This window comes from Lactuca virosa, chromosome 4 (assembly GCF_052849685.1).
Source record: "Lactuca virosa cultivar CGN04683 chromosome 4, Lactuca_virosa_CGN04683_v6, whole genome shotgun sequence".
NCBI lineage: Eukaryota > Viridiplantae > Streptophyta > Magnoliopsida > Asterales > Asteraceae > Lactuca > Lactuca virosa.
In genome coordinates this window covers 336,176,225-336,199,683 of record NC_136429.1, presented here as the reverse complement: position 1 = coordinate 336,199,683, position 23,459 = coordinate 336,176,225, and the positions used below count along the sequence as shown (strand labels likewise).

The 23,459-nt window shown below is 37.8% G+C and overlaps 1 protein-coding gene across 1 annotated transcript; it reads right to left on the bottom strand.

Moving 5' to 3' along the window:
• Positions 1-636: 636 nt before the first annotated feature.
• Positions 637-1,872, bottom strand: LOC145106162 (uncharacterized). Its single transcript, XM_079043188.1, has one exon. It carries the CDS (start codon positions 1,870-1,872, stop codon positions 637-639), a length of 1,236 nt encoding a protein of 411 aa, XP_078899314.1.
• Between the last annotated feature and the right edge of the window lie 21,587 nt (positions 1,873-23,459).

Here is a 23,459-nt window from a genome sequence, read left to right as displayed (position 1 = left end):
AGACCAAATGGCATGGCAGTGTAACAATAGATACATGTTGGAGTTTTGAATGTCGTGTCTTCTTGGTCAGAGGGTTCATCTGGATCTGTTGGAATCATGTCGATGCATCCATGAACGTCAGTAATTCATGGGCAGCTGTCGTGTCTATCATGGAGTCGATGTGTGGTATAGGGAAAGGATCCTTAGGACAGGTCTTGTTAAGATCTGTATAGTCTATACACATTCTCCATTTACCGTTTTTCTTTTGCACCACGACCACATTAGCCAGCCATCTTGGGAACTTCACTTCCTTGATCATGCTAGTTTTTAGAAGTTTTTCTACTTCTTCTTGTATAACTTGGTTTCTTTCCGGTGTAAACTTCCTTCTCTTTTGGTGTATCAGCCTGAAATATGGGTCGATGTTAAGTTTATGGGTTATTATGCTTTTGTTAATACCTGTCATGTCCTCATGCTTCCATGAAAATGTCTTGCTTCTGCCTTAAGGAACTTTATGAGATCCTGTTCGACTTGTTCATGCATTGAGTATCCTATGAGAACTTTGGCTTCAGGATCCTCAAGGTTCAGGGGCACTTCTTTTATATCATGCTCTCCTGCTTCCAACACGCCTCTTGCCCCCTGCCTTAATTGCTATGCTTGTCATGGTATTGTTGAGGACTTCATCGAAGTCTTGTAGCATTCTTTGGATTCTTTTTGGTCTCCTATGATCTTCACTGTCCACCATGGGGTGGGCATCTTTATGCATTGATGATACGTCGATGGAACAGCCTTCATTTCATGGATTTGTGGTCTACCTAATATGAAATTATAAGAGGATAATGTGTCAATTACACAAAAATGTTGTACAAAATTTACCCCCTCTATATTTATTGGTAGCTTTATCTCACCGATGGTGTGCTTAGTTTCACCGCTGAAGCTTATTAGTACTATAGATCTTGTAACTCTCTCAGTCTCCAGGATGTTCATTCTTTTTAAGGTGTCTAGGAGTATGATGTTCACTGAGAATCCTCCGTCGACGAGGATCTTTCTGACGAAATGGTTGGCAATGTATAGAGTGATTACTAATCCGTCATGATGAGGATCCTGGACGTCCTGTCTATCCGCTTCGTCGAAGGTGATCTCGTTTTGGTTATTGATTGTTGTGTTCTTCCGTGGTCTATTTTCCTTTTTTGTTTTGGATACCTTGGCGTGCCTTTTTGCTGCAGAGTAGGAGGTACCACAAATGTCAGTTCCTCCAGAGATCACATTGATCACTTTGGCGTCAGCCGGGGGGGGGATCCTGGTCTTTCGAGGATCTTCTGAGGATCCTGGTCTTTTTTTTGTGGATTTTTCCTTTCTTCTCCCAAGGATTTCTTTGAGGTATCCTTTGACCAGGAGATAGTTGATTTCCTTTCTGAGAGCTATCCAATCCTCCGTGACATAACCAAAGTCCTCATGATATGCACATGATTTGGACTTGTCCTTCCAAGCGGTTGATTTTTCTCCTTTCCTTGGCCATCTGGCTTTGTCTCCAAGATCCTGCATGGTAAAGATTACACTTGAAATGTCCATAAAAAAACAATAGTCAATAATTTTAGGGAAATCTTCTTCCTCTCCCTCATCTTCAAGGGCATTAACCTTGTGATGGTCGGGTTTGGAGTAAGGCATTGATTTATAGGATCTTTGGGACGAGGAGTTGGCCTTCCTACTGGGGTGATCATAAGAGCTTGGTGGATTGCTCTTTTTTTGGATCTCATTGTCTTCTTCGATCCTGGTGAATCTCAACACCCTGTTCCTGACTTTGTCCATTCTCCTGCATGGGGTCATTACGAGATCTTCGTAGAAGGGAAAATCCTTCTTTAAGCCCATTTTAAAGGCTTCGAATGCAGTTGCCATGTCGATGTTGGGAATACTCATAGCTTCCCTGCCAAACATGTTCACAAAAGTCCTAAGGGATTCCTTAGTATCCTGAACCACTCAATAGAGATCGCTAGTGATCTTCTCGAATGTTCTGTTACAAGAAAATTGATTGTTAAATAAATTAATCAAATGAGAGAATGATGTGATCGAATAAGGAGGAATGTTAAGGAGCCATTCTAGAGTGGATATTGTGAGGGTGGAACCAAAGCCCTTGCACATGCAAGCTTCTTTCAAGTGATTGGGGATGGGAATAATTTCCATCATCTCCCTATATTGTGCCACGTGCTCCTCAAGATCCGTAGTTCCGTCGTAGGCCTTCATGTTGGGGCTCTGGAAGCGTTTTGAAACTTCAGTATCAGATATCGCTGGAATGAATCTAGAGATCCTGTGATTTGTGGGGGATACTTCTGGTACCGGTTGAACTACTTCGAGTACGCTTGAGATCTTCTGTCTTAGTTGTTGTAGCTCCTTTGCCATGATCGGGCTTAAACCCGTGTCAAGATCCATTGAGTTAGTTGTAAGGTTATTTTTATTGATAGAGTTACCAAGATCCTGAGTCGTATAGTCTTGGTCTCTTGTAGTCACGCCCCAAGTGGGAATAGAGGCCGGTATTAAGGATCCTATCTCGTGATGGATCGCTGAGGATCCTGGGTTGTCAAGGTTCAGGATCTTGGGCTGGAAGACCGAGGGCGCTGCCTCCTAAGGCTTGTGCATTTCCGTCCTCATTATTTCCATTTCCTTGAGAATTGTCTTGTTCCTCCTGCTGTTGGGCAACCTGTCGCTCTAGTCTCTTTATTATAGCAAATATCTCATTGTTGGAAATCATCACAGGAGGATCCTAGAGTCCCGAGTAACCGGAGAGGTGCTTTTCTTTGGTGTTTTAGAGACTTTCTTGGTGGATGTGGAAGGTTTTTAGAGGAAATGGGAGGAATCGAGGAGGAGGAGATAGTCGATTGAGTAGACATGATTTTCTGAGGGATTTTGAACACTGTGGACCCATCGTGGGCGCCAAATTGCTTTGGTCAAAAATCGACTAAGTATATATCAACCAAAGTGTATGAGAGGCTGTGGTGTTGTTAGTGAAGTAATTAATGAAATTAGAACAAGATTGCACAAGTAATTACAAGCAAAGCCCTTGATCCTTGCTAGGATCTCCGGCATAAAACCTTGGGAGGTGATAATTATCACCTGCCTTGATGATTTTATTGATTGAAATGAATGATTACAGAGAAAATGTAATGAGTACGAGTACAAGTGCTAGTATTCTGCCAAAAATCGTGTGTAGTGTGATGAACCCATGTCATTTATATAGTCAAAAGCTAATAACAAGAATTCTGAAAATTTTGGGATCCTCTGAGATCAACTTATAGCTATTGCTTGACTTGGTTCTCCGGGTCTTTTGCATGGTTGTGACGACTATTCGTTGAGAGTGTGACTTTGACTGATTATTTCTGCACATGTGAGAAAGACAAAAGAATATATGGTCCTTATAAATAATAAAAAAATATTAGTCAGGAACCTGGAGTATATTCGGGATCCTGAGGTTCGAGGATCCTAAGGTTTTAGGATCCTTAGGTTCGAGGATCTTATTGTAGCTTCTAAGATCTTAGCCCTAACAGTAACGTCCTTCATCAAACGACATAACCTCTATACCCTATCATCTCCTCCTAGCCATTCATGAGATGGGGAATGGATATAGGTGGCAAATTACCAAAGGCTCATGGTGGAAAAGTCTCCATGCTAGTAATGAAAAACTATTTCTCAAAATGGATCGAGGCTGATGTTTTTGTCCAAGTAAGAGATAAGGACGTGGTCTCGTTTATCATATGCAATATCCTAACCAGATTCGGGATCCCAACGGAAATCATATGTGATAACAGATCCCAATTCATAAATAAAAGAATTAGTGACTTTTTCACAAGTTTGAGAATTAAAATGATAACATCCACTCCTGTTCATCCTCAAGTGTGAAAATCGTCAAAATTCAGGTTAGGACTCGTCTAGAACCTTGTCATTTCCATGTGTGCACATAACTTGGCCTTACATGCAACAAGTTGAGCTAGATCACGACTTAATAGATCCCTTGGAACAAGTAGTGTAACTTAGCTTGTACTAAGTAATCACATTGATGTGTATACTCCATCTAGGTTGTAAAGTGCCAAAGTTTAATCTCAAAACTAAACAAGAAAACCATGTTCAGAAGATCAAAGTTCACGGGTATGTAGATTACCCTAATTTCTTAATCGAAATATATGACGTGCTTAATTAGTTTGATAACTTATTAAACTCAATTTAATTAAATCATAACTTGATTTAATTACAAGTTGGAAATAATATCCAAATATCATAAATTGAATTATGAGCCATAAGTATAATCCAAGGATTGTCTAATCCTACATTCATATGTTAAGAATTTATTTCTAAAAAATACCAACATAAAAACAAATAAATAAACACTTAGAAGATTGCAAAAATACCTAGAATATTTATAAAAACTAAAGACCATTTTATAAAAATTGTAAAGAGGCAATATTTAAAAATGTTACAACCATCAAGAAGCCTCATAAATCCTTTATTCTCCCCATAAATTCAGCCATACCAACCCCTCTACACTCCTCCTCTCTCTCTCTCTCTCACTCATTATTGCTCCTTTATGCAAAATCCCTAGGTCATATTGTGCATGTCCCTGTGAGAGAGAAAAACCGATCTTAGAAACATATTCTGTGGGAGAGATTTTTCCAGTTCATTGTTCATATGTTAGCTCACATTCTAGAGTTTTGAGACCATTTTTGATGAATTATATATCCAAAGAGATGACAAGAGAGATAGCCTATCCAGAGAGATAAAACCTCACTTTCTTTCCTTCTTCTCTCTAAAAACACTCCACCACTTCTCTCTTCTTCCTAGAATCATTTCTCTCTTAAAAGTCCCTCAACTTCAGCCACATCCACGAAATTCTCAGACATATTTTGATCATTTTTTAGGCTTTTGGAGTGTTCTTGTAGTTCAAAATCGAAGACAATGTAGGATGCTTCACTCTCTTCTTCTTCTTCTTCATCTTGATGTAGATTTTGCACTTTTTCTTTCTAAACTCGGACTCTATGCCTCCTCTTTGGCTAGAAACTTTTATTCCATCTTAGTATTTGTATATTTTCACCAAAACACATTGCATGTGTCAAACATGGTCAAAAATCCAGGACCAAACCAAAGCTAAGATCAAAAGGAAACTATAGTATGTTCTTGTGACTTCTAAAACCGGATTCAACACCTTCATTTTTTTTCTTTTTATGTTTTCATATAATAAAACCATTTCTAAGACATCTTTGATGATTCTTCACTCCATTCATGTGTTAGAAATTGGATTGTACTGCAAATCGTAGAGCAAGATTAGGTTCGAAGGAGTTCATTACATCAAGAACGAAACACCCATTTTTGGGGTCATGGATAAACCTAGATCTATGACTTGGATTAATGCACACCAAAGTTTCTTATTCCTCTGTTAGCTATAGTATATTATCCTTCGTTTTATACCAAAAAGAATATGCGTGTTGTTCTTGTGAACATATGACCCAAAGGGGCATTTTAATCAACCAAAGATAACATGCATTTTGTTAAAAAAATTTGTTCGTCTTTGGACAACCATATCTAACTCATTACTCACCCAAATCATGATTTTATTTTTCTAGAGACTTTTTCCCTGAGTTAAATTTTGAGCCCAAGTGGCCTTACTATAAACATTAATAAATTGATTTTTGGCGATTTTTACAAAACAGTTGTACAAGCAACATTTTTCCTGTGATCACTAGTTTTGCATTACATGATCAAAGGCCTGAAAGCCCACAATAAATTTGGAGAAAAATATTTTATAAAGTTGATACATTTATCTCAGAAGAGCTAAAATTTTATAAACTAAAACCTTATAGAAGCTTTTACTCAAATTCTTGAACTTCCAACTACATTTGGAACTCATACACTAGTTAGTGCTACATTTCAAAACTTGTTCGGGTTGAATACCCCCATTTAGCTCCGAAATTATTATGAACCAAATTGTTTTATGAAAGGTAATGTTTTTTTAGGTGTTCTGTGAAACCCTAAATGCTTAAACAAAATCCTTATTTTTCTACAAAAATAAGAATTTAATGTCCATAAATTCAAAATATTCTATTATAGATGAGATAAAAATCTGAAATTTTTTAGACCTGATGTATTCACAAAATAAGGATCTCATATAAATTTTTATACAATTTGGTCATAGTTTGGTATATTACTCAAAATTTTCATTGAATTATATCATGAATTTACAAAACCATGTCATAGGACACAAGGGCCTAAACCAATATTTTTCCCAACTTTGCTAACATTAGGAGAACCTGTAAAAATTAATTTGGGAATTTTTGCAACTGTTTCTATTTACTTTGAATTTTTCCTAATATTTAGACTTAAATTACAAATAAATAACAAATGACCTTCAAAATTCTCTATAAAATTTCTGGATACTAATACCCTCTGTTAGAACCAGAATATAAAGTGTTACAGTTTTTGGAGTTCATTTTCATGCCTTTTTGAACTTTTGAACACAAGGCACCGTGAATTCAATATTACAAATAATGAACTGAACAAACTTTAGGCACTTTGCGACACCACTAGTTGGATAGATAGTTCTTAGGTAATGGTTTAGTGAATTGTATCTCACTAGAAACTATTTTTTCTATAGGGCACTAGTAGAAATCGATCTCTACAACACTGAACCGTGAAGCTCGAATCGCAAACTCCCCCTAGTGAGTATTCAGAACCCCCTTTTTAATGTTTTCATATTTTGGGGTGGAAAGAATGCTACTGTTTTATGAACTATCTATATTGTTTTATGAACTTGTTGAACAATGTTTTGTGAACTTTTCGAACTTTGTTTCTGAACTTATCGTGTTATGTTTTATGAACTCGTTGAACTTGGAACGATGTTGTTTAATGAACTTGTGCTATGAACTTTATGCTATGGAATTTTGATATAAACTTTGTGATATGAACTTCATGTAATGAACTTGGTATGTTAAGTCCCCGAGAACCGAACTACAACCTATTAACTCGTGTTTCGAGCTGACTGTCTTATGGATAACGCTATTTGAGGTAGGCGGTCCCCACTCTCCGAGAACCGCAAGTGCATATTTCCATGAACTGATATCATGAGAACCATGGACAGGATGGAATGGGGCAAGAGCGGTCGTTAGGTTTGGTTGTGAATGGAGTGCTTTTGCATTCAACACTCATTTTGATTTGGAACTTTTGTTGAAAAAATCTATATTTTCTTATTGATATGATGTACCTTTATAAACCTGTTAACTTACCAACTATTTTATAGTTGACCCTCATTTTTGCATGCTATTCAGGGAACGGTCAGTGATTCAATAATACGCCATCATGATTTAAGTTTATTGCTCTTGCTATGTACTAGATTATGTAGTATGGAACTAAAATGTAATATTGTTTTGAATAAGATGTAAACTTAATATACTCAATGATTATGGTTGGTATTCCTATTTACCTTGTGTTATGAGACCTTAGCCTGTCACCCTTCGTGTTTCCGCTTTAACGGGGTGTGATAGATTTGGTATCAGAGCCAAAGGTTATAGAGAATACCAATTTTCCCTTTCCATTGGGAAAGCCTAAACTATAACCAACGAGTTAATAATCATGCAATCTAGTATAAGTAAATCAGGTTGTGCACTACTGGACCCTAGTTATACATAGCCTGATCACCTATGTATAATTAAGGAAGAGCAAGTGCAAGACTGAAATTAGTTATAGTAATTGGTATGAACAACCTAGGACCTGTTTAGACACTAAATAAAATATAAATCCTTAGGCGCACATAGATACCAAGTTACATTAGTCTACTGAAATGCTTCTAAACTCTAGGATTCCTTATCTACAATTTAGTTAGGTCGAACTCTAAGTCTCGCGCTCCCGGATCGGGCAACGCGTGAGGATACATTACCGGATGTGCATTAGTTAACTAATCTAGTACTGAGATAAAAAAGGACCCCTCTATGGTATCGGAGTCCGGAGAGGAGGTTAGCATTCAGTAACCTACCCAGGAGACCTACGCGCCATTCAATTGTGTCATCGACTCCATAGGTCGACATCCACATCGTTATATGCCACATACCTGATTGTGGACCAGGCTATATCACTAGTCCTTGTACCATGCTATAGACTTCACTCTCGCTACCTTGTAGTGTACTGGTAACACACATATAAGTATCTTATAAAATTAGATACTTCCCGAGCTTTTAACTCAACCCCTAAGGTCGAATCCCTTCCAACATTGTTCTAGTTCAAAGGGTGTAATGTAGAGGGAAATCGAACCATTACGACATCATTCGAGATCCGGAGGAGATATTACCTCTCGGGCATTGTTATAGAGAACTACTTTATAATGGAAGCTACTGATGGGTTTTTGAGCATTCTAACACTCCTATGGTGTACATGCAACCCTATAAACCTTGGATCTATGTTTGACTATGATACATGCAAATAATTATTTTTCCAAGGTTCTTATCCTATCTAGCATGGCATGGGGAACTTGAATCAAATAAAGCTAGTAGAATTACTTACCTTGTAGTTGTAGTTGATTGCTTGGAGTTTTAGAGCCTAGCACCAATAGTGTGGATGCCTCAAATGGAAATCACAAATCACCACAAACTTAGAACTTTAAGAGAATAGTAATCACCTTCTTGAAATCGGCCCTCTTACTTTACTCACCACAACTCGTGTGATTTCAAGAACCAAAGCCTCCTTTATATAGTGTGGTGGATTAGGGTTACATTCATGTAAACCCTAATACCATGTCTTTTCATTTCCATGAGATCCATGGGTTAAAGCTCCATGGAGTATCCATGGACTTTCCATGCAAGCCTAGCCCATTCCAAATAAGCATTAGCCCACACTATATAAATACAAGAGCCCATATTTAATTAGTCATACTTTTGATCTCTAAATTAATTCTAGATTAATTATAGATCAATACTAATTAAATAATATGATTTTATATTAATATATTAGGACTTATAATATATTAATAAATCATAACTTATACTATTCTCAAACGATTATCCATAAATTGTTCGGGTGAAGTGCAACCCAAATGGACCATGCCGGGTCGGGTCAAGTACATACCAAATATAGTTATGGACTTAGACACTATATCCAACAATCTCCCACTTGGATAAGTCTAATAACTATAGTTGCAAGTATGACTTCAGGAACCGATCAGCAATCGTAGCTCTTTAAACTCTGTTGAACTATGAAGCGCCATTTTAGATAAGTGATCATATAATCCTCTGTTCTAGATATCAGCCAGACAAATACATGGAACATGGTCTTGCTTATTGTCCAGCATTTGTTTCCCGATTTCTGATTTGTTTGACATAGAACTTAACTGAACACATCAATTTAGTTCTGACCGGGCCCGGTACATAGGTCAAAACAAAATCATCGAGGGGCCCAGATATCGCTTCTAATCCTAGAAGGAACAGATAAACTTCGACTCATATGTTTGCTCTACTACTTGTTGAATTACACACAAAAGCACGGTTTATAACATCGAGTTACCAATTCGTTTTCGTGCAATCAATGCATAACCAACTCATAGGCAACAAATCATATCTCTAGGTTTGAAGACTTATATGATATTACCGTCTCACGATCACTCGAGATAAATTCCATGAAGTGATACAAGTGAGCGTGGGTTGAATCCAATACTCAGAACTTATGAGCACTCATGAGTGTTGTAGCTCCGCTTTGTCTAACATCTTAGACCTCTACAAGCCAACCCATGACAGTCTTGATTCATATCTACTTCCAACATATGACCGACTGTGGAGAGTTTGAATAATATGATATAAACCACAACATAATTATTCTGGAAGTCAAAACATGCAAAAAGAAATAATAGTAAACGATTGACAAGAGATAGCAACACTTTACTCATAAATAACAGCTTTTATTTATCATCAAATGTCAATTACATTTTACAAATTTCAAGATTATCTAACTACTAAAACTAATATCATCCTTCAGCCCTATGCTCCGAGCATGCTGGAGATGCTTAGCCCGAGTCAGTCCCTTCGTGAGGGGATCTGTTGGGTTCTCATCCGATGATACCCTCTTTGCCACAAGGATTCCTTCTTCTATTCGATGTCTAATGAAGTGATATTTTCTGTCAATATGTCTGGATCTCCCATGATCTCTTGGTTCCTTGGCTAAGGCAACCGCACTATTGCTGTCACAGAAAATCTCCATTGGCTCCTTTATAGCTGGTACAACTCCAAGGTCTCCGATGAAGTTCTTTAGCCATATAGCCTCCTTTGTTGCCTCGCTTGCTGCGATATACTCTGATTCACAAGTGGAATCAGCCACTGTCACCTGCTTGGAAATTTTCCAAGTAATTGCCCCTCCGTTAAGAGTAAAGACCCAGCCCGACTGAGAGCGGAAATTATCCCTGTCAGTCTGAAAGCTAGCATCAATGTACCCTACAACTCTCAAGTCCTCACTGCCACCGAGGGTAAGGACCCAGTCCTTAGTCCTCCGTAGGTACTTGAGGATATTCTTTACCGCAGTCCAGTGTGCCTTGCCAGGGTTCCCCTGATACCTGCTAACCATGCTCAAAGCAAAGGCTATATCAGGTCGAGTACACGTCATAGCATACATGATCGATCCTACAGCTGAAGCATAAGGTATTCGACTCATTTCTGCTATCTCAGCCTCAGTACTAGGGCCTTGTGTCTTACTCAATCTGGCGTTACTCTGGATGGGTAACTCTCCTTTCTTGGAGTTATGCATGTTGAACCTTTTCAACACTTTGTCCACATAGGTGCTTTGACTAAGTCCAATTAGTCTTTTACTCTTGTTTCTCAAAATCCTTATCCCTAGGATATAGGCAGCTTCTCCAAGGTCCTTCATAGTGAAACACTTCCCAAGCCAGGACTTTACTTCCTGCGGGGTTGGGATGTCATTTCCTATGAGTAGTATGTCATCCGCATACAGTACCAAAAAGCTGACTATACTCCCAGTAGCCTTGATATAGACACAAGATTCATCTTCACTCCTTGAAAAGCCAAATACTTTGATTTTCTCATCAAAGCAAAGATTCCATCTGCAAGGTGCCTGTTTTAATCCATAAATGGATTTCTCGAGCTTACACACTCTACTGGGGTACTCTGTACTGACAAAACCCTCTGGCTGAACCATGTAAACATCTTCAGCCAGCTTTCCATTAAGGAAAGCGTTTTTGACATCCATTTGCCATATTTCATAATCATGAAATGCAACAATGGCTAACAGAACCCTAATAGACTTAATCTTGGCCACTGGTGAAAAGGTCTCATCATAATCAACTCCCGGAGTTTGAGAATAACCCTTTGCAACCAGTCGTGCCTTATAAGTGTGTACATTACCATCCATGTCGGTCTTCTTCTTGAAGATCCATTTGCACCCAACTATCTTACGATCAGGTACATTGTCAACCAAGTTCCAAACTTGATTGTCATACATGGACTGTATCTCGCTATCCATAGCCTCTTTCCATTTAGCAGCCTCAGGGCCTGCCATGGCTTTCGTGTAGCTATTAGGCTCATCCAGATTTACCAGTGTGTTATCACTGATAAGTGTCTCACCTTCTGCAGTAATATGAAAACCATAATAATGCTCAGGTGCATTCCTAACTCTGGTGGAACGCCTCAGAGGTATAGATTCTTCAGCAAGCTCTTCAGGAGTAGCAGTTGGCTCGGGTACCTTCAGCTCCTTGTCGAGAACATATTATTTCTTCTCATACCGAGTGACCATCCTGATGTTTCTGATCCAATCTCTAAAGTTGGACCCATCAAAGATGACTCTCCTACAAAGATTCATGAGAGAGAAGGAGCTAGTAGGGTTTGAGCCAGAAGCATTGTTATTGGAAGACATCTGAAAAGAAAAGGGAATAGATTAGATTAGATATAGAGATAGTCCTTAACAAAACACCCAAATATAATATTAAGGCTAGGACCCAACACAATATTTTATAACTTAGAAGAGGGATGTCGTAATCTAAGCTATAAGATATTTGAAGGTAGGTGAATGACGATTCACCAATTTCCACCATGAAAAACGAAATATTTAATTAGGTTTTAATTGGTTTAGAAACTCCTAGATTCTTTGAGATTCATTGAACTTTCTTCAATGTCATGTTTCAATCTCGAGTGTGCCCTTCAAGTTTTGTGACTGGGATGCCGAGGATCACAAAACAAGGTGTGAAGTAACCATGCAAATTACTTGGTACCCTTAATGTATTACGCCTCAATCGATGTGCCGGTTAACCACACACGCTCCATCGATACTATGATAAACATTAAGTCACCCTTTACCTACCTTGTTAAGTTCAAGTTAGTGTGCCGGTTAACCGCACACGCTCCACTAACGACTTAAACAAACTGTAAAGTGTAATTTCATGGATTAGCACCTTATTCACATTTTCCTAAAATAACTAAGATTGGGAATTCAATAAAGTTTAGTTACTTTAGTATTATCATTATACTTTTAATGAGAATTTATAAGTCCTTGTCCTACCCGTTCGGCTAACGACCCTCCACCGATCAAGGAAGCGGTGGGTGAGAGTGGACACCCATTAAGTTGCCATTTTATAGGCAACAACCTTGTACCCCCCTTATAGACCGGCATCGTGAATGAGGCGTACTAGCGGTAAGACGACTTGATCTTATACATATATAAATATTATTAAACTTATAATATTATAAAGTATAAGGGTTGAATTTTAACTTTTAAAATTCTAGGGGTTGGAACTAAAGTTTTTAATATGACTTTACATGTTCCAAAACTTGAGGGCAAGTTTTGTAAACTTTCAAAAGTTTTCATTTCTCATAACTTATGAGTTAATGGTTATTAAAAATGAAGACTCTTCATTTTTTGTAACCTATGTGTTCTTTTAATGGTTATTTATAAATGTGACTTTTGGTTATCCATAACTTAAGAACTAGTTATGGACTCCATTAAAACACATAAAGATCAAGAATTAATCTAATCAATTATTAGGACATAATTTCTATGATCTTCTAAACTCATATGTTTATGAATGTTCATATCAAAAATTTCAAGTATCGTAAGTACATATACAAAACTTGAAATTTTGATACGAGCTTTTGAACAAAACTTCGATTTTCAAGTTTTTTTTTTTTTTGCATCAAGTATCAAATAAAAAAACCAGGCTCTGATACCACTGATGGGTTTTTGAGCATTCTAACACTCCTATGGTGTACATGCAACCCTAGAAACCTTGGATCTATGTTTGACTATGATACATGCAAATAATTATTTTTCCAAGGTTCTTATCCTATCTAGCATGGCATGGGGAACTTGAATCAAATAAAGCTAGTAGAATTACTTACCTTGTAGTTGTAGTTGATTGCTTGGAGTTTTAGAGCCTAGCACCAATAGTGTGGATGCCTCAAATGGAAATCACAAATCACCACAAACTTAGAACTTTGAGAGAATAGTAATCACCTTCTTGAAATCGGCCCTCTTACTTTACTCACCACAACTCGTGTGATTTCAAGAACCAAAGCCTCCTTTATATAGTGTGGTGGATTAGGGTTACATTCATGTAAACCCTAATACCCATGTCTTTTCATTTCCATGAGATCCATGGGTTAAAGCTCCATGGAGTATCCATGGACTTTCCATGCAAGCCTAGCCCATTCCAAATAAGCATTAGCCCATACTATATAAATACAAGAGCCCATATTTAATTAGTCATACTTTTGATCTCTAAATTAATTCTAGATTAATTATATATCAATACTAATTAAATAATATGATTTTATATTAATATATTAGGACTTATAATATATTAATAAATCATAACTTATACTATTCTCAAACGATTATCCATAAATTGTTCGGGTGAAGTGCAACCCAAATGGACCATGCCGGGTCGAGTCAAGTACATACCAAATATAGTTATGGACTTAGACACTATATCCAACAGCTACCACCATGGCATAGTCTTCTTATCCCATTTTGGGGATGTGTCTGAGCCTCACTTGAAACCTATACAACCACATTTGGAGCATTTGTGGCCAATACGAACTGTTAATCTAAGCAACCTTAGAAATACCCTTCATGTGCCATGGCAATTAATCGACACCATCCCAATGTTGTCTCCTTGGATTATACATAAAGTGACTCGCTACTCCCAATGTACAGGGAACGTTTGGTCTAGTGCATATTTTCGTATACGTTATGCTGCCAACTAATAATATGAAAAAGGACTTGGCCACTCCTTCTATGTCATTCTCTCTCTTTAGAGATTGATTCTTTGAAAGTATTAAGTGACTTCTCAAATGCGTATGTCTGGGCTTGCTCCTTTCCATAAGAACTTCTTAGGAATTTTCAGACATACTTCTTTTGAGCGAGTTTTAGAATACCATCAACTATATTTCTCTCTATGCCCATTCCTAATATTTGCATAGAAATCCTTAGGTCCTAAACCTCAACCAATCTAGATAACTGTTTTCCAGCCTGTTAATCCCCAACATGTAGAGCCAAAAAGCAACATGTTAGACGTCTCGCCTTCGACCCAAAAAATAATTCCAGAGAAATCGCCTAAACCTTCCATGCCTAGACAGGTCGTGTTTAAAATTGACCTAATTTGTGGGATAACACTTATAGCTAAAGCATCGTACCGCTTAACACCATTCTGAAATACAAGAGTTGTTTGGTAAACTCTAGAAACCCCTCAAAAAAGGGTTCATTCATCCAAATTCTTCATGATGGCGTGCACCAACGCTATTCGTTAAAGAGAAAGATGGATCGATCGAATGTACATCGACTATAAACAACTGAATAAGTTGACGATCAAATACAAATACTCTCTTCCCGAATCAATGATCTATTCAACCACCTATGAAATGCCTCACACTTCTCTAAGATCGCCCAACCACTAAATGCAGCAACCCAAAAAAGTTAGGAAGTTCTTTTGGTAAAAACAACAAAAAGATATATTCAAATTGGTAGAACACAAGTTGTGCAACATGTCGGCCCTGATTGTACCAAAGGGCATGGAAAATGTCACAAAATATTGTGACACATCGCACCAATCCCTAGATTTCATATTGATGCAAAATGACGAGATTATTACATAAGCTTCGAGGCAATCGATGGTGCAAGAGTAGCACTATACCGCACACGACCTAGAGTTAGGAACGTTAGTATTCGCCCTTAAAATCTAAAGGCAATACATATACGAAACCATATGCACTATCTTTACTGACCACAAAGGCCTTAAACATATCCCAGAGTGAAGATGCTCAACATAACGCAAAGGCAGTAAGTAGCTTGCAAAGGCAATATACCTCATTGGAAGCTTGCAGACTCGAGTGAATCACTTGACTCCTCCTATTGATATGAATGAGACTTCAGGCACTGCTAGTAAAGACTCACTATCTGAAACTATATCTTTGGCTTCATTATTGGATATCTATTTCAGTATTAATGTATGCTCAGTAAGGGCATAATAATCATCTTTTCCATTTTTGAAAATTTTCTCATTTAAGTATTCCACTTTGCCTAAATATGATTTCTCGAGTTTAAGCATGTCATTTCAGAACCTTTTGGTCCCAATATGTTTATATTACATTACCAGGACATCGATTTTAAAAAAACTCTTATTTTACTCCTTTATGCCACTTTTCGTATTATAAATCATGAAAGTTTCCAAAATTAGAAAATTTTAAAACTTTGATACTTTCCATCAAATTACTATTGTTATGTTCTTAGCTATTTATAATCGACACATTAAGTGTACATTATCTCTTTTCTAAGTATTTTTATAAGTCAATTTTAAATCTTAAACAAGGAACATGGATTTTTGGACATTGTACACTTAACTTCTTGACCCAAGCCTGTTATTGTTTCCCTCAATGCAGTTTTCTATGTGATAAGAAAAACATAGTATCAAATCTTAGGTCATTTTCAAAATACTCACTTTTCGCTTTTAACAACAACTTAATTAGTTTCCTTATGGAATTTCTAGCATCACTTTTGTCACAATTGGAGTGTTTACTTCCATTGATGTTCTTGCATACTTATCAACCAATTCCGATTCGTTATCACTACGTAGTAAAGTATTCTTACTCTGTCCATTATGATCAACTTCATCATCAACACGTACTTCAAAACTAGAAGCTTCCTCCATATAGAGCGTGCCATGTTTATGATCTCTAGAAACCACTAAGTTTCTTTATGTTGCTTTACATGGATAACCACCATAAATAGCTTGGTGACCCTCACCATTGAGTTGGTATATGATATTGCCATATTTATACGCATTTTTAGGCAATATTTATTTATGTTTTTATTAATATTTTGGTTATTTACATAGAATAATGGTACTTATAAGGATAAATTGTTATTTGCAGCCAAAATAGAAGCATTCTCGAAGATAGGGACTGAAACTAACAATATTTGGAAATTTGGAGGCTTGAAGGGAAGAAGGATGAAAACTCCACTAAAAAGACGTGCTCACGGCGTGAATTGTTCATGATTCACGACGTGAGCAGAGTATTCTAAAAGATATGCATCCGGGTGGAAGAGTCCTTGTCGAATACGAAAAGATCGCATTCACGACGTGAATCCTTATTGTTCACGACATGAACTCGGGAAATCATAAAACTATAAATTCCCTTGCCCATTACGACTTGGGGAGTTTTTTGGCTGATTGGAAGGTTACCTGAAGACGATTTTGAGCAGAAGAAGAGTTCTGGAAAAGGCCTTCAACATCAAAAGGAGTAAAGGTTCATAATTAGTTAATTAGTTTGATAGTTATGAACATGTTTGATAATTTGATTTGCTTTTGCTTACTTGTTACTATGAGTAGCTGAATCTAGCAGCTCTTGTCTAGCTAGATGAAGCTTCTGAATTATGTTTTAGCTTAATGACTATTGAATTTGATTAGTTGGTAAATTGCTTGTGTTTGATTATCATTACCTAGCATGTTATTTTAGTTTCTTAGTTGCTTAAATTCATGTTCTGTGTAGCTTAGTGATCATTAAATTACATGAACTTGAACCCTAGTGATTTAGTGAACATTGAACTGCTAGAGCTAGGATCGACCAAAATCTTAGATAAGTGATAAAAGTAACTAATTTAGCTGTGCTAGAGGACATAATTTATGACCATAATTGTGTTTGCTTAGATAAATCTTACATAGCTCACCTATAATTAATAACTAATTCTGTGTTTTACTTATGTGTGACCATACAAGGTAGTCCATGAATTGGTAAAAAGATTAGTAAATTTGGACATGAATTGCTAATTACATAATAATTGGTGACCAACTTTGATAATCCATAATTATTAGCTAAACATAAATAAAGAAGTGGATTCAAACTAGACAGGAGTGTTTTTAATTAATTGATTGAATTTTGTGATTTAAGTTCGTCTGGTCTTGCAAAATCAGATAAAACCCTCTCTTTGCTCTAAAATTAGGTCAATTTTATTGTAGATAAATTAAGTAGTCAAAACCGTTCCCTGATATCGACACCCGACTTACCCAACTATTCTATAATTTTGACTAGGTACACTGCCTAGGTGCAATTAGTTAGTTAAGGTAGTTAGGTTATAAATAATAAAATTAGGTGTAGCTATTTGCACGCATCAGTATACCTATATTGACATTCTCTTCAGGGCTAGAAAGAACTTGACTTTCGATAAGTTCTAAGTTTGTACCAAAGGTTGCTTTAGGGACCGCATCCCCAATGAGAATGATACCTCAGCTCATATTGTGTGCGACTCAAACTATCCCATTGTAATTCTTTGGATTCTTTATGGAACTTATGGAATGACTAAAAGGAAGTGACACCCCATGTCCTATTAATTAGAATTCTATTGAGTCATTACTATAGTAAATAAGAGCATCATCATGAGAATCGTTTGCAACATTCACTTCTTTCGTACTCTTACATCAGAAGCTCTGGTCATCATTAGAGTTCCAACATGAGATGTCGTTCCCATTGTTCAGTTAACATCTCCTCCCCGACTTGGATGTTTCCCTTGGAACTATATCTATACATGTCCTTATCAAGGATCCAATCATGAATGCTTTACAAATTTATCTATCCAACCCTAATGGAGTTGCTAATTAATGCCCTGATACTAGGCAAACTATCAAGTAAATGATAATAATAGCAATTACAAGACTACATCTTCTCACCCAACGTCAACAAAGGCTAGTCTTGAGGTAATTAAGTTGTTCTTATTCACGTGAATCGTCACAGAGCTACCCTTCACATTCATGTTCCATAGCCAAAGAATCAAGTGCACCTTGTTTGCAGTAGAGGATGTTTCTTGCATTTTGGACAATCCTCATATGAAATTGTGGCTTGTCTCCGCATTGGAAAGGATGTATGCACATCCTTCACCATTAATAATTTTAGCACTCCAAGTGATTGATGGTCCCGATGCTTCCGATCCTCTTGTGATATATATAAGGTATTCAAATCATCGGGTCGTAGCTACAACTTATTTCATTGGAGATCGACAAGGACTGCTAAAGGGAATGATCCGATTTGGATAGATGTGGATCTATTGGCATAATCTGCACACTTCCTTCCCATTCAAGAAGATTATCAAATGGAAAATCTTGTCTGGATTTGTAAGGTCCTAGAAACAGGATCTTAACTAGTGATCAAGCAATCTAACAATCAAACAATAAGAGAATTGAGTAGAAGAAAAATGAATCAAAGCTTGCACACGTTTGTATTACGGAAATGTCTGGTACAACTCTGACTGACCGTAAACTGCTATAAATCAATAACAACAAACTGACTCAGACTGGTCCTATATATAGTAAAGAAGACCTGACCGTAAACAGGTCATGGCCGTAAACATGGTCATGGTCGTAAACATGTTTACGGCCGTAAACATACTCTTGGCCATAAACATACCAAAATACTTCTAATACAATGCTAAATGACCTATTACATCGAAAGCCTAGCCCAAACCATAACATGGACCCTTCAATCTCCTCCTTGGTTTGGGGCTAGCTGTAACTCAGTCTTTCTCAATTACAAGAACATCGGACCCTCCCATTGCCCCTTGCCACATCTCCTTAGCAATAATATCGGGAACCATTGTTGTGTACTCTTTCACAGCAGGCTTGAAAATGTCTTCAGCAACCTTGATCTGATGCAGGGCCAGATGATGAATATCCCACCCCCCAAATTGAAGTAGGTCTTATTTGTCGTATAGGTGAAAGCAGCCATCTTGGAACTTGATGACAGTAGACGCAGTAGTTTCATCATAAACCCAGTAATGCATGTCTTTGAGAGATCCATCATTGAAGGTCTGTAGCATTGGAACTTGTCTGGCTTGATTTGTTGGCGGCCACATGACAGTCTGAAAAGGCTTGTTGGTCTTGGGATCCAGCACTTTAGGGAAGCTTTTGATGAAAGACTCAGCAGTCTTCATGCCAAGGAATCCCTTCTTTACTTGATCCTCCAAGAATTGCTTGAAATGTGAATCCTTTGGATCACCTGATGGATTTGAAAAGGGAGCATTGGATAATTCTGAGAGATCCACTCTTGTCCAAGAATGGAAATCATGGAAATCTTTGTAGTACTCCACATTTTTGCTTTTGCGCTTTACGATCCACATGTTAAGCCTGTCATGGAATCCCCATAACATAATTCCCGATCTGTCACCATACTTGTGACCAAATTTCTTCTGTTCAAGATTAGTGACGGTGATAGTGGGTTTATTTCCAGGAGCATTTTGATCAGAAGATTTCTTGAAGAGAAATTGCTTTTTCTTGCCAGAAGCTGCTAACTTGGCACGTTTGAGTGCAACAACACTTGGTGCTTGAGCTGGTTCCTTATCGAATCGATCGACAATTGTAGTTCTTCTTTGAGCAGGCGGGTCAACAGGGGGGTCTTCAACTTGTTGAGAAGAAGGCTGACCAGCATTGAGATGTCGAACAGATGAATTGAACTTGTCGCCAAGTTCCTCTGTCAGCTTCTCCTTCAAATCAAAGTAACATGCAGTCAACTTTCCCATATGAGTTTGCAGATCAGAAATTTGCTTTGTTTTCAGAACTCTATCTGCTTCAAGATCAGCAACCTGAATTTTGAGTTGGACCTTTTCAGCTTCAAGATCAGCCACCCGGATATCAAGCTCAATATTTTTCTGATTAAGCACCCCGATTTCCTTTTGAAGTTCAGGTATGGTGGGATCATCCTCTTTTGAGCGGCCTTCCTTAATAAATATTCCCTTAGCTCGGGAGGAAGGCACTGAGCTTTGTTCATGGGCCAAATGTAGAGCGAGTCTCTCAGAGACAATGTCGTGATGAGGCCTGAGAGGAGAGGATCCTAAAGGAACATATGAACCACCAGCTTCATAAAATGTGCTACGACCTTCATTGGATGGCATAGGTGAAATAGCAACGGAAGTAGTAAATGGTGGAGTTGATAGGCCATGAGATAGATCAAGCACGAATACACCTGGTCGAGTATCAAGTCTTCTTCTCTTCAATGAAGGCGAGGAGGTCTGAGTTGTCAGAGATTCACTTACTACTGGCTCAATGGTAGGAATGACATTCTTAGAGTGAGGAATCTCCAAATATGTCTCCTTAGGAGTTGAGGTTTCAGCCAGTTGTTTTGGGGAAGGAGGCGGAGTCGAAAAAACGTCTTCTGACTCCCTTATCTGCGTTGTTGGATGAGCAACATCATGGATAGTGTCAAAGAAACAATCAAGATCCTCATTTGACAAGAGGTTTGCATTTTCTCCAAGATTCAAGGGAATATCATCCTTGTCAAAGCCCGAAAGATCCAAGTCCTCAAAGGAATCATTTCCTTCGTTCAATTCACTCTCAACTTGTACAGAGTGAAGGTCATGCTCTTCAGCTATAATGGCAGCAGTAGTAGCTTCATCATATTCGTGATCAGAAACCGGAATGACGTCGTCTTCAGAAAAAATATCATCTTCATAAGTCACTCGATCAGAAGAGACATGAGACTCAGATGCCTCACTTGAATCGGCAAACAGGCCAAACTTCACCAAGGGGAACTTTCCTTGAAAAGTTATTTTTCCCTTTCGGTTTTGCTTTATCAATCCGACGGTGTGTGGCCCCAAAGACTTCATGTTGAGGATTTCTCCATCTTTAGCCATATCGGGAAATTGTTCATCAATGAATACTTGAATGAACCTAGGGTACAACAAGAACTTATCCCTAGTTTTTCCTTTGATGTTTGTAATCAGTTCTTCGATAATGAACATCGAGAAGTTGAAATTCAGTCCCGCAGCCAGAGCGATGATGGCACCAGTGTTTCTTATAGATATCTCATCTGCGCCAGATTTTCTTCTGGAAATGCAGCTCACGAAGACATGAGCTAAAAATCTCCAGAACGGTGGCAATAACTTCTTTATGATTGGAGGGAAGACACCTTCATATCCCATTTTGTTAAGAAACTCTTCAACATGGGTAATCTCGATCTCGGAGGAGGAGTTTGATTGATCGTCAATTTTGAGCGTACTTCTGATGAACTGCTCATTGATGATGATTTTGCAGTTGTTGACAAAAGCCTCAATACAAACAGCTCCATCACTTCCTTTCTTCACCAATGCAGATTTCCAGAAATCTTTAATCAATCCTTGATAAATGTTTGGATTGACAGTCAACGCCGTAGACAAGCAACACTCTCGCAATCCATGCATCATAGACTTGAATTCTCCGTGAGCAGCCGGAGGATCAGCCAGGATGATAGCCAGGTTGTGACTGTCAGCAAACTTAAGCTCTGCCATTTGAATCTGCAATCAAACAAGCCAAATGAGAAAAAAAACATATTCAAATATTTAAAATTTGGCTGTAAACAGTCTTGGCCGTGAACAGCCTTGGCCGTGAATAGCCTTGGCCGTGAACAGCCATAGCCGTAAACAGCCTTGGCCGTAAACAGGCTTGGCCGTAAACTGTCATTGGCCATAAACGTCTCTTGGCCGTAAACGTCTCTTGGCCGTAAACTGCCAGTGGCCGTAAACTGCCCTTGGCCGTAAACTGCCAGTGGTCGTAAACGCCGACAGTTAGTTTTTCTTCGATTAAAGCTTGAAATCATGTCGGTTTGATGGGAGATTTGCATATCTGTGGTCGGAAATGGCATACCTTTGAAGTTATCGGATCAATTTCACCAAACATCACGAAAAAATTTTAGAGAGAGAGAGAGAGAAACGATAGAGTTTGAGGCCGAGAATAGAAAAATGAGGAGTAGAGGGTTCTCGGCTGTTCTCCTTTTCTTTATATACCTGGGCCAAAAAGTTCATGGGCCGCAATCCACAATGATAAAGTCCAATACCCAAAAACTTTTATAAAAAATTAAAACATTTTGAGGACAAAAATAACAATAAAAATTAAACTAATTTCTAAAATTAAACTAAAATTTTTTTATGTAAAAGTAAAAATAAAAATAAAAAATAGAAATTATTAAAATGAAAAATAAAATGCATAAATTTAAAAATAACAGAAATTTTAAACTACTATCACTTTAACAAACGCTGATAAGATTTTGTGATATTGGGATCAATGTTTTTAGATAGTCTTACTCCGCTTGTTGGTACTTCTACCTTCATGTCTATGTCTGGTCGATCGCCGGTATTGTGGTCCACTTAAACACGAAAGGTTGTGACAAATTTAAGGATAAACTATAAGTGACAAGACATTAGATCCTATGAACTTAGATAAATTTCCTAAAAGACCATTCAGCTGACGACGACCAAGAATATTGTTGTCCACCTAAATTGAGCAGCGAGATCTACAGACAACCTATAAGTGTTCAATTTTAGTTGTACTAGAACATGTTTCCCGATTTCTGATATGCCCCAATAATCAAGGACTTCTAGAATACTCCTTACTTCAGATGAGCAGACAATTATTAAGGAAGAAGTCAGATTTAGAATGCATATGTTGTACACTCAGGTCGGATCTCTTCCAATCACGCAGAGAGTGAAACATATGACTAACTAGAGTTTAGATGGATTGAGAAGTAGAATGTTGCACATGTTGTGTACCAAGTCGGATTGTTAATCATGCAAAGGAGACAGCATGTGGCTAACAGATAGAAAGAATAGCATAGAAGAAGATGCAGAGAGACAAAATTGCATATGTTACAGTCCAGGTCGGATCTTTCGATCACACAGAGGAGGTAACATATGACTGACAGTAAGAAAGAAAGAAAATAACTTTCTACACACCTAATTTATCGGAATTCCCCAGTCGCCCCGTCAATACCGGAATTAAGGACAGAGTCCGCACGTCGAGGAAAAGTTAATCCACAGTTCTAGATACAGATCATTTAATGTATCCGCATATTCTCATGTATATTTCTCTGCTCAACCTACCCAAGTGTCGTATTGTCAGGCTAAATAGAACTATCTAGGTTAAGATTTGTCAAGTCTCAAAACTCCTAAAGTTCATCTGATCCTAGTCAACTCCATTTAAAACCCTTCGTGCCTACCCGCGCATCGAACAC